The sequence below is a fragment of the Panicum virgatum genome, chromosome 4N (genome assembly GCF_016808335.1).
Source record: "Panicum virgatum strain AP13 chromosome 4N, P.virgatum_v5, whole genome shotgun sequence".
Lineage (NCBI taxonomy): Eukaryota > Viridiplantae > Streptophyta > Magnoliopsida > Poales > Poaceae > Panicum > Panicum virgatum.
In genome coordinates this window covers 9485247-9496225 of record NC_053148.1, presented here as the reverse complement: position 1 = coordinate 9496225, position 10979 = coordinate 9485247, and the positions used below count along the sequence as shown (strand labels likewise).

Here is a 10979-nt window from a genome sequence, read left to right as displayed (position 1 = left end):
TGATCCAGGTGGAACAGGCTACGTTCCGGACCATTTCGAGCCAAAACTGTGAAAATATTTTAAAATGTTTCTAGTCATTACATATGTTTTTTTTAAAATCCATTGTAACATTGTCATGACTCATATTAATAAAAAAATTCATTGGCATTAGTAATATATATTAATTTTTTTATATCTTTTTATTTTAGTGGTGGAGTTTAGAAATGAGACTTTGATGGAGGTGTATATCAAGTCCATCCTCATGTCCAGTAAAAATGTATAAAATATTCATGAATTGTTTTAGAACTACTGAAAATGGAATCTATACTATTATGACATCTTCATTAATGAAGTAGTGAAAATAGCACAGTGTTGTAGATTGAATATTCACTATACCCAAAAAGGTTTGCAAATATTTATAATTTTTATTAGGAGCAGGGATGGGCATAATATTTCTCTCTATAAAATTTCATTATCAAAATCGAGTTAAGTAAAAAAAATGGGAAACAAGATTTTCAGTCATACAAATTACAAATGGATTTTCCAATAAAAACATCTACAATATTTCAAGGAAGTCATTATTAGCGAGATTTATACCTTATTCCGCTGCCATATGCATATTCAATTGAATGTTGAAATAGTAGCCCTTTATTTTTAATTAATTTTGCAGGCAAAACGTAGTGCTCTGATTCTACCAAAAGCTAAAGCACATTCGCCAGCTACCAAATGTTCAAAAGTCAAGACAAGTTGAAGCCGTATATTTCCAAGTTCCTACCACTATAACACAAAGCCTCCAGGATTCAGCGACGTGCTACGATTTGCTAGGAGCATATGTGTGACTTTTTGTTACACTCACTGGGATTGTAAAGAATCCGAGACTCAATATAACTACAGAGGAGTATAGTAGTATACACTTATTTGCCTCTCCCTAATCAGGACACGGTAAAGTACGGTAGTCGTAGCCTTTTTTTTATATCAACACTGGATGAGCTACATCAAAGAACAAATGCTCCATAGTACATATACACATGCTTCGTCACAGACTCGCAGCGTCTCACATCGACACGTGTCCCTTCATGCATTTTAAATCCCCGGCCCGTGAAACATAATTTCTGGAATTATCCGTGACATTTGTATTTTCGCGTTCAGAGGGGAATATAGTACATGCCAAGACAAAGACGGTGTCCAAAAGGTATCTTGACAAGGACATATGAATCAAGTGGATAAACACTAGCCCCACCAGCAAGCAGTAGGAAATTTGATCTTTTGTGCCAAGCCATTGTCCTTCATTATTCCAGTTTAATCTTTTTTTGCAGCGGTTCATTTAAATTTTTTAAAACTCATGTAAATAGAGGTTGGGGGATACTCAGACTCATCTCAATACTCAGATCAAGTACTAGTTGAATGGCACTGGAGATTTGAAGTTCATTATTCATTTTTCTAGCTGCTTTCTATCTTTTTATGAACATGTACTGCAGCTGGCCGGTAAACTGGGCCACTGGGGAAAGAAGCGCGTCCATCTCAGTGACATGCACATCGGTCACATAGGACCAAGATCTGGACGTGCAATTGGCTATTGACATGCTTTGGATCATGAAGGGTACCCCATCTTCTCCCATTGGACCGCAGGGATGGGCATGACGTTGATGTCCCGGCTAGGTTGTTCATTCACATCCAAATCTCACTCTGCTGTCCCATTTTGGAGGAGGAGCACCTGCCTCTATTTCCCAAATAATATGCCTTTTTTTCTGATAGGGAGACCCTCTTCATATCTCGGTTACTGTTATTGAAAAAAATCTTGATATAAAGGCAATCTCTATAAAGGGTAAGAAGGATGCTCCTTTATAGAGATCCCAGGAACAATTCTAGTAATAAAAGGCAAACCCCGAGAATGTCAGAAGGTGTTCTACTTTATTTCAAAATGATTTTCTCATGAACATCACTTGAGCAATATAATTCAGCACCGAAATAATAACTATATCTTGATAAAATCCGGCCTTGACTGTTTCAGTAATCTATTACAATATACTTGGTAGACATGCATTAGTTTTTTTTTTTGCCACGAACTTGGCACATGCAAAGATTTTTGTCGCGGAGAAAAAGGGAAACCTTTGAACATACGTTGTGTGTAAGTTACCAATGCAAGCAAGTGGGTTATATTTAACCTGTCGACAACCAGTACATTGCTGGAGAATGTCGGAACTGATTGCTACGGCTCACTCGAGGACACGGAGGAAAAAGGAAAAGAAGGTAAGAAAACTAAGGAAGACAACTTGGAGCAGCGGCTACCTTTCGAAGCTGGCGACCTGTACCTTCGATGCGACATGCAAGTGCTAATCCATTCGCCATGCGCCAAGGACGATGTGACATGTTTATATATGGCCTTGTTTAGATTCCAAAATATAAAATGTAAATTTTTTGTAAATCAGTTGTAGAGTGTACTAAATGTAGCAAAAAAATAAATCGTATTACATAAATGGACGGTAAACCGCGATACGAATCTAATGAGCCTAATTATGACGTGATTAGACACTAAATTGCTATAGTAATATTACAATAAACATGCTCTGATGATGGATTAATTAGGCTCATTAGATTCATCTCGTAGTTTACAGACGAGATTTGTAATTAGTTTTGCGATTAGTCTACATTTAGTACTTCAAATATTGAAGATTCCCTTCCAAAAATATAAAAAAATACAAAATGCAAAGTAATCTAAACACACCGTATATCTCCCATTTTTAAGCCGGAATCGGCGAACTTGTTGGAATTCAGTGAACTGCAGAGTAGAGCAGTCATCACTAGGACTTGGCAGGTCGGCTGCTTGTAAAATTTGTAACAACCCGGTGGTTATGCTTATCAATTGATTGCTCGTGGTCGCATCAGCACGGACGACTAAGGGTTCAGATGGAACAGAGCTCTATAGTTTTTTTTTAATGAACCAGCCAGGAGAGCCTCCAATTATATTAAAAAGCAGATGAAGTCTGGGAAAAAACAAATAAAAAAACTACAGATCAACACCGGTCGGATGGAATGGGGCATCAGCACACGCCGCACAACGCTAATGAACTACTCAACTAAACTCAGCATCGGCAGGTTAGACTGGAGCATCGACACACACCGGACTCGACTCATCTCCAACTATTGTCCATTCGGATGGGACACCGACCGAGCCTCAATTTACTCTGGTCGGTCGGATTGGGCCATCAACCTGAGCCTACTTACTTTGTCTGGTCAGGTTGGGACATCGACACGAGCCTCAACAAGAACCCCGCTCAGTTGGATTGAGTCATCGACACGAGCATCCACAAACTCTGCCCGATTAGATTGCGACGTCGACACGAGCCACCACACACCCACCGTTACCAACAGAGCTCTATAGTTAACAAAACCGTAGTCAAGATCACCGTTAGATAATCAAAACAAATTTTCATGGGGAATTGCTTGAACGTTTTTTATACAGAAGGCACCACGATGCGTAATCGTTATTTTTCTTATGTTCTGTTATCTCAAGAGCTAGATAGAAAACTTTGCAATACATATTCTCAAGAATTCATATAACCAGTCATCTAAAATGAAAAACCATCGTGAAAATATCATATGTTCCACTGATCTCTTGGTTACTATTGAATTTCTGTCAAATTATGTAAGTATGCAAAGGGGAGCAAAATATACCTTTTCACTGACTGTAAATTGTTGAGAGCCTAGTTTTAAACCCCTGTTACATTCATATATACTAACGATATTACTTTTTATCTAGGCACAATTTAGTCTCCCATGACGTACAGAGAGAGCTGAGACAAAGAAAGCATGCACAGGGCACTCTATTCTTTGCCTGGGTAGGCATTTGCAATTTACAGGGCATTATCTTCACTGGATAAGACCTGTATAATTCTGGCATATCAAGTCGGCATCGGCGTGAGTCCGAGTGTTTTGTAAGCCCATGCGACCAGGCAGCTACGCTCCAAGCGGTCATCAACCACTATGTTCCACGGTATCAACATTTTGAAAACGATTCGAATCCCTCGGCCGGGGACCCGGAGGCCAAATATTTTTCTTCATGTTTTTCGGATGTGCAATCTTGTAGGCTTCCAAATTTTGGGCATGGCAGCTATGACTATGAGCGCATAGATCTTCCTTGGGGGACCATATGTTAGGACGCGGCGCACAAGCTAAGCTGCTAGTATCCAATTTTACTTCACCTCTCTAGTAAGACTGACTTCAACAAGGCAATGTAAAATCAGACATGCATCCCTTGGTTTGCATCCTGCACAGTAGTTGGGTTGCCTACGCATTTTTCGTTATCTCCAACAGCCGAGGCAAATAGGATTTTGCCACCACCGGCAGCAGAAGGCCGCCGCCGGTCTTCTTCCTCTGCTCTGCGCCCGCGCCGACTGCCGCCGCTTCCGCTGCCCACATCGAGAGAGGAGGGTGCTCCATGGACGCCCAGGCTCGCCGTCCTCCACCGCCGCGGCCTCCAACGAGATGACGGTGGCCAAGCGCCGTCGCAGGAGGAGGAGAGGGAGGCCCGCCGCGCACATCCGCAACACCTGGAGCGCGGTGTCACGGTCCGGGCACGGGACGGCGGCGACGAGGGCTCACGCGGCGAGGTGGAGCACACAGCCCACGGAGTAGACCGGCGCAGCGAGGCCCGCCTCGTGCGCGCGCGGCGCGGCGAGGCCGGCCCCGACGGCCTGCAGCTGCCGCGCGGCGGACCAAGTGCAGGACACGCTCCACGAGAGGGAGCGGAAGTGGGAGGAGGAGGCCGAGGCCGTGGCGTTGGCGACCGCGGAGCGGGACGGGGAGGCACGCCGCGCGCGCGGGGCCGAAGGAGCGGTTGCGGTGGGAGGCCGGCGGCGGCGTTGTCGTCGACGAGGAGCTCGGAGAGGTCGGAGAGCGCCTTGCGCGCGCGGCGGAGCTAGCCCTCGTGGATCTCCGCGGGGCCCCGCAGCACGGAGGCGGCGATGTCGGCGAGGCGCTCCCAGCAGCGCACCTGGTCGACGCCGTCGCGCGCGGCGTTGCAGACGTCGAGCGCCTTGATGGCGCGCTCGTGGAACTCGGCCACCATCTTCTCGGCCGCGGCGGGCAGCGCCCCGCGGCGGCGCGCCTGGGCCACCACAACCCGAAACTCCTCCTGGCAGATGACGAAGGCCTTGAGCAGGCGGCGGATCCACGTGGCGGAGAGGAACTCCTCGCCCCCCGCGGCTGCGGCCCCTGCCCCTGCTGTGGCGGCGTCCCCCCCCCCCCCCCCGGGAGCAGCTCCGCGAGGGTGCCCGGATCGACACGCCACCGCCGCAGCCTCCTCTGCGCCTCCCGCCCCGGCGACGAGGTCCCTGCGGCGTCGTATGCCTTCGAGGAGAGAGGCGATGCAATTTTGCGTCGCCTCTCTCCTCGAACGCAAACTGCCTCGCGTGATGCCTCGCGTTGTTGGATGCGATCCCTCGTGTGAACAGTACACTTTGGAGAGGCATAATTGCATTTGCCGTCTCTGTTGGGGTCAGCCTAAGGACATGGGGAATGCATAAATGACAAGATTACAATTGAAGATCCAATCATTGTCAGCTCTGCTCACTTGGAAATTTTATTTTGTATCAGCTCCAAATCTTCGTAATAAATAGGATTAGATCGTTTTAAGGAATTGGAATCGTTTAGAGCATCTCCAGCAGAATACTCATCCCTCTTCCCAATACCAAAAATATGTCATTTTGGTAATAGGAGGTGCTCTAACAGATTATCAATTCCATCGCTAAATACAAAAAAAAACAGTGATCGCCAACCCCCCCTCCCTCTTAGGATTACTCTCTCCACCCTATATTTTGAGTAATTTGCTACAATACTAGCTACAAAAATGTAAAAGATATTATTGGTGATGGAGAGAGAGAATATATTAGGTATGAGAGATAAGTAATCTACTGAAGATGCTTAGTGAGGACTCAGGACCCATTTGGGCAAGTATGATTTTACATGAAACAGTTAAAATAATGTAAGAACAAAAAAAATTGGCGTGATTTGAGATCAGGGTTACGTAACTGAAATGACCCATGCATATGTGCATGGTTTGGAACTTGTCCCTCTTTTAAATTTTATAAAAGAAGTTCAAAGGGCAAAAAACACTAATTCTGAGGTTTATAATGGTAACAGAACATGTGTTAACGAGTAACATTGTAAACTAATTCTAAAATGTAAGATGTAGGAGTTGTTGTTTGTGGCCACTGTGCTAGGAAAAAAAAATGGAATTCAAGGAAGACTTTTCTTACAGGGTCCACACGGTCCCACTGCCAGCGTGAACCCACAGCACCCGTGAGAGCGACGGGGAAAGGGCTCCAGGCGTCGCGTAGCTGAACGGGGTGGCCCACCGGAAATCCCGTCGGAGCCAATCACAGGCGCTCGCGCCGGATGCTGCATGCCCTTCAGCCAATCACGTCGCAGATAAGAACTGCAGGTGAGCCCAACCGCGACACCAAAAGTGCAAAGTACACACCATGGGTCCCCCAAAAATCACACAAGCCGGGCCCACGATCTCCTCCCGTTCTACAAAACCTAAGCCCACGATATTTTCGGCGCAAAAAAAATTGTAATCTACCGTACAAAGCTCAAAGTGTACATCCATACATGTGAATACTTGCGTCCCATCCCATTATCCCATATAGAGCGTACAGGGGACATCACTGACGAGCAAGATCGCTGCACGCTGCGTTGGAGCGAGATGATTGCCACGGGCAGCTCGGCGAAGAAGGCGGCGGCGGCGGCCGGGGCGGTGGGCGGCAAGGCGGCGCGGGCCTGCGACGGGTGCCTGCGCCGGCGGGCGAGGTGGTACTGCGCGGCGGACGACGCGTTCCTGTGCAAGGGGTGCGACACGTCCGTGCACTCCGCGAACCCGCTCGCGCGGCGCCACGAGCGGCTGCGCCTGCGCCCGACGTCGCCGCTGCGCGCGCCGCCGCCCGCGGGGGAGGCGAAGCGCGAGCCCCGGGACGAGGTGGTGCCCGCGTGGTTCAAGCGCAAGGCGCGCACGCCGCGGGGCGGGCACGCCAGGAGCCTCGGGCAGGTGCTGTCGCGGCGGCTCGTCGTGCCGGAGGCGGCGGGCGGGGACTCGCCCGACGGGCGGAACGGGGAAGAAGGGGAGGTGGAGGAGGAGGAGGAGCAGCTGCTCTACCGCGTGCCCGTCTTTGACCCCGCCCTTGCCGAGTTCTGCTCGCCGCCGCCTCTTGAGGACGCGGCGGCCGTCGCGTCGTCGTGCAACGAGGACGGCGCCGTCGAGGACCCCGCTAAGCCGGATCCGGCGGCACCGGCGGCTCCGCCGCCGGCGCAGCTCTTCCCCGACGGCCATGCCAGCTTCGAGCCCACCAACGCCGAGCTCAGGGAGTTCGCCGCTGACATGGAAGCCCTCCTGGGGCGCGGCCTCGACGACGGCAACGAGGAGGACTCGTCGTTCTACATGGAGACGCTGGGCCTCCTCGACCCGGTGGACGACGACGCCGCGCGAGTCAAGGTGGAGATCGACGGCAGCGGTGCCGCCTGCGAAACCAGTGGCACGCTAGCGTCGTGCGGCCTCGAGCTGGAGGCGGAGGCGTCTGACGAGATGCTGGACATCGACTTCGACTCCGGCTCGCCTGATCAGGAGACGCCGCCGGACGAGAAGGCCGGGAGCAACGACACGAGCGCCGACGCCCAGTTCCTGCAGACGAGCCTCTCGCTCACCCTCAACTACGAGGCGATCATCCAGAGCTGGGGTAGCTCGCCGTGGACCGGCGGCTGCGAGCGGCAGCACGTCAAGCTCGACGACAGCTGGCCCCACGATTACACGGTACGTACAAGCATCACGTTGACACCGTGCATGTGCGGATTAACTTAATAATAACTTGATTCGAGTATGGTTGTGCATACAGGGCGTGTGGTTGGTGGGAGGAATGGTCGGCCACGGCGGAGAGGAGCTCTGCACGCCGAGGCTGGGGACGATGGACGGCGGCCGGGAGGCCCGAGTGTCCCGGTACCGAGAGAAGCGCCGGACGCGGCTCTTCTCCAAGAAGATCCGGTACGAGGTGCGCAAGCTCAACGCCGAGAAGCGGCCGCGGATGAAGGGCCGCTTCGTCAAGCGCGCCACCGCCGGGGGCAGCGTCGTCGCCGTCGCCGGCGTCGCGTAATGCCCCGGCACGCGCGCGCGCGCTACGGTGCGTGTGCTTGTACGGTGTGGCGCGTGCCCCTCGCCCGTCGTCAGAGATGATGGCACGAACAAAACAACTCGTCGAAGCTGCTTTGAATTAGTTCATTCAACTTGAATCAAATTTTGTGCCTGTTTTTCAAGGATCAGTTCGCCACTGATGTTGTGCGCCTTCGAGTGGCGATGGCCGAATAATAATAATAATAATAATACTAGTGCAGTAGTGCTATCTAAGTGGATTGTAATGCTTGGTTACGTTGGACATATCAGAAGTATTTTTGCCCTTGCTTCAGAGGGGTTGTCATCAGTTGGTGCTGGCTCTGTATATGCCCAGGGTGATCATTGGCTCTTGCTGGGATTCTCCTTTTCTTTTGGAGAAATGCATATTGTATACCTTCAAAAAGGACATACAGGTCATACATGTAAATCATGAATACATTATTGACTGGATTTGTTGAATTGGGTGCCGTCATGATTTCTTTTTAGAAGGGTATACATTTAGAGAACTTATATGGAATTTTGTTTTTCAACTTCAAACCATTCATGTAAAAAGAATGATTATTACCATAAGGTGCTGACAGCTATAACATTCGCCAAAAGAATAAGGAAAGTGAGTGGCTATACAACGTCCAAGTGTTTTAGGGGCTTCTAATAATGCTTCATGTTTTACAGACTTCCGGTTTGAGATGTACAGCCCAGATTTGTATCTACCAGCAATAGCAAGTATACTAGGTTTATACATGTGTGTTCCTACATGAACAAAAATATTTTGAAGCAAGAAGAGGATTGTACTTCTAATAAGGATTGTACTTCTAGCTATCTCAACTGGTCGAGGTGCCTTCTCTCAAGCAACTTTATTGTATCTAGTATATTTCAAGTTTGTTTCTACCATTATTTGCGCCAAACCATCAATGACGAGAAGAAACCACTCCACATAGATAGTCACTATAGGTGCATTTAAATTTTAGTGAGGAAGCAACATCTAATATGCATGCTAGCTACTAGCTACATTTTAACATTGGTTCTACATCTTCCTCATTGAAATTGAAATTTTCATCTTCACGCCCTCTCAGTGTTTTAGTCTGAGGCACCTAATCAATGATTTGAGGCGCAAACATTGAAATGATTTGTGTTGTTTTGTGGACCATGCAACAATATAAATGATTTTTTTTTTGTCTTCCCAACTGTGACAGTGCCGGATTGGAGAACAGCAACAGAAGGGATACTCCAATATCCCTACCGGGCCAATAACACGACCAGTAACAAGGATACGATAATATTGATACCGATTCTAAAAACAACGGCGGCAGCTAGACGACCAAAATTTCTCTCGGTGCATAAAAATTTTCCAACAAAAATATATCAAATGTCCATGATGGATTTTTAGGAATGGAACGGGCGACTAGAGAGGGATGAACGGGAGCAAATAAAAATTTCTCCGAAGAAGCTGACTTCAATTCACTGTCCAAAACACCTATCTTCTAATCGCCAAGATGACAGGGAGCAAAGCGGAAGGTGCACATCCTAGGAACAATTAGAAAAATCTCAACGCAAAGCGGAAGCAAAGATTAAGCAATGTCGAGAGCTTGACACAGAGCGGAAGCACATGTAAAGCGATCCGGTCAAGCAAAACTATCACCAAAACTTCACTTAATCAAGCATGCAACGATTCAACAAGGGTTATCAAAGCTCAAAACCAAGCATAAGCGGATTGAGTAATATCATTGGTAAAAACATGCACTGGTCAAGAGCAAAGAGCACAAACTAATTAGCTCGCTACAAATTAAGCTCAACATACAGCACGTCACATACATAAGCTCAAGTTCATTCTGTGAGCAAGCTAATCAAGCAACTCAACACTAGTCGACTAAGCACGCAACAGCTAAAAAGCATTAGCAAGAACAAGAACTAATTAACACAAGCTAATTAACTAGTCTAATCATGTAATCACATAATCGTCGGGTTATCGTCGGGTCCCCTAAGTTAGGGTTTCTCTGTCCTCTGGTGGTGGCGCCGCTGGAGTCAAAGTTTCTCACGTCAATTGTGACGTGATCCCAATACTGTTGATCACTGTCTTCCCGTGAGGGGGGGTGCGATCAGCCATGGCGGATGGGGGTTCAGATCCGAAGGGGAAGAAGATAGCGAAGGAAGATGATGAAGGGCTGCCCGGTCTAGAGAAACATCTGGAGGGCATGACGCTACATGGGGAAGAGGTGGAGGACCTAGATTTCTCAAAAGTATTGGAGGATCTGGTGAAGGAAGTGTGCTGGCTCGCAATTTTTAGGGTTCATACAACGAAGCCTTTTAGCCATGCAGCTCTATTTAGTGCTTTGAGGAATGCATGGGCAGCGGCAAAGGAGGTGACGTTCAAAGCACTAGAGCCGAATTTGTTTGTGGTCCAGTTGCATTGTCTAGGGGACTGGACAAGGGTTATGGAGGGAAGACAATGGCTGTTCAGAGGAGCAGCGATTGTAATAGAAGAATATGATGGGTTCTCGAATGTGAAGGGGATAAAGCTAGACAGGATCCCAATTTGGGCAAGAATCAATGGGGTGCCTGAGCTGTTGATGAAGAAGGGGGAGTTGGCGGCCAAGGTTGCATCGAAGGTGGGGGATATTATCACGGTAGTGGTGAATGAAGGGAAGATCAACTCGACTCCGTTTCTGAGGGCTCGGGTCTGGCTGAATCTCAGGAAACCATTGATACGGGTGGTTCTTAGTGCAGTATGAAAAACTACCCAGCTTCTGCTTCTTTTGTGGATGCATGGGGCATGAGGTGTCAGAGTGTGGGGATGGGATACATCCAGCTGAAAAGTGCGAGTGGGGTGATTGGCTTAGGGTCC

At 48.4% G+C, this 10979-nt stretch overlaps 1 protein-coding gene and 1 pseudogene across 1 annotated transcript; one reads left to right on the top strand and one right to left on the bottom strand.

Moving 5' to 3' along the window:
• Positions 1-4195: 4195 nt before the first annotated feature.
• Positions 4196-5458, bottom strand: LOC120669099 (annotated as a pseudogene).
• A 1100-nt stretch (positions 5459-6558) lies between these two features.
• On the top strand, positions 6559-8596 carry LOC120670722 (zinc finger protein CONSTANS-LIKE 16-like). The gene is made up of 2 exons (XM_039950865.1): positions 6559-7783; positions 7866-8596. Exons 1-2 carry the CDS (start codon positions 6686-6688, stop codon positions 8118-8120), a joined length of 1353 nt encoding a protein of 450 aa, XP_039806799.1. The 5' UTR covers positions 6559-6685; the 3' UTR covers positions 8121-8596.
• The last annotated feature ends 2383 nt before the right edge of the window (positions 8597-10979 follow it).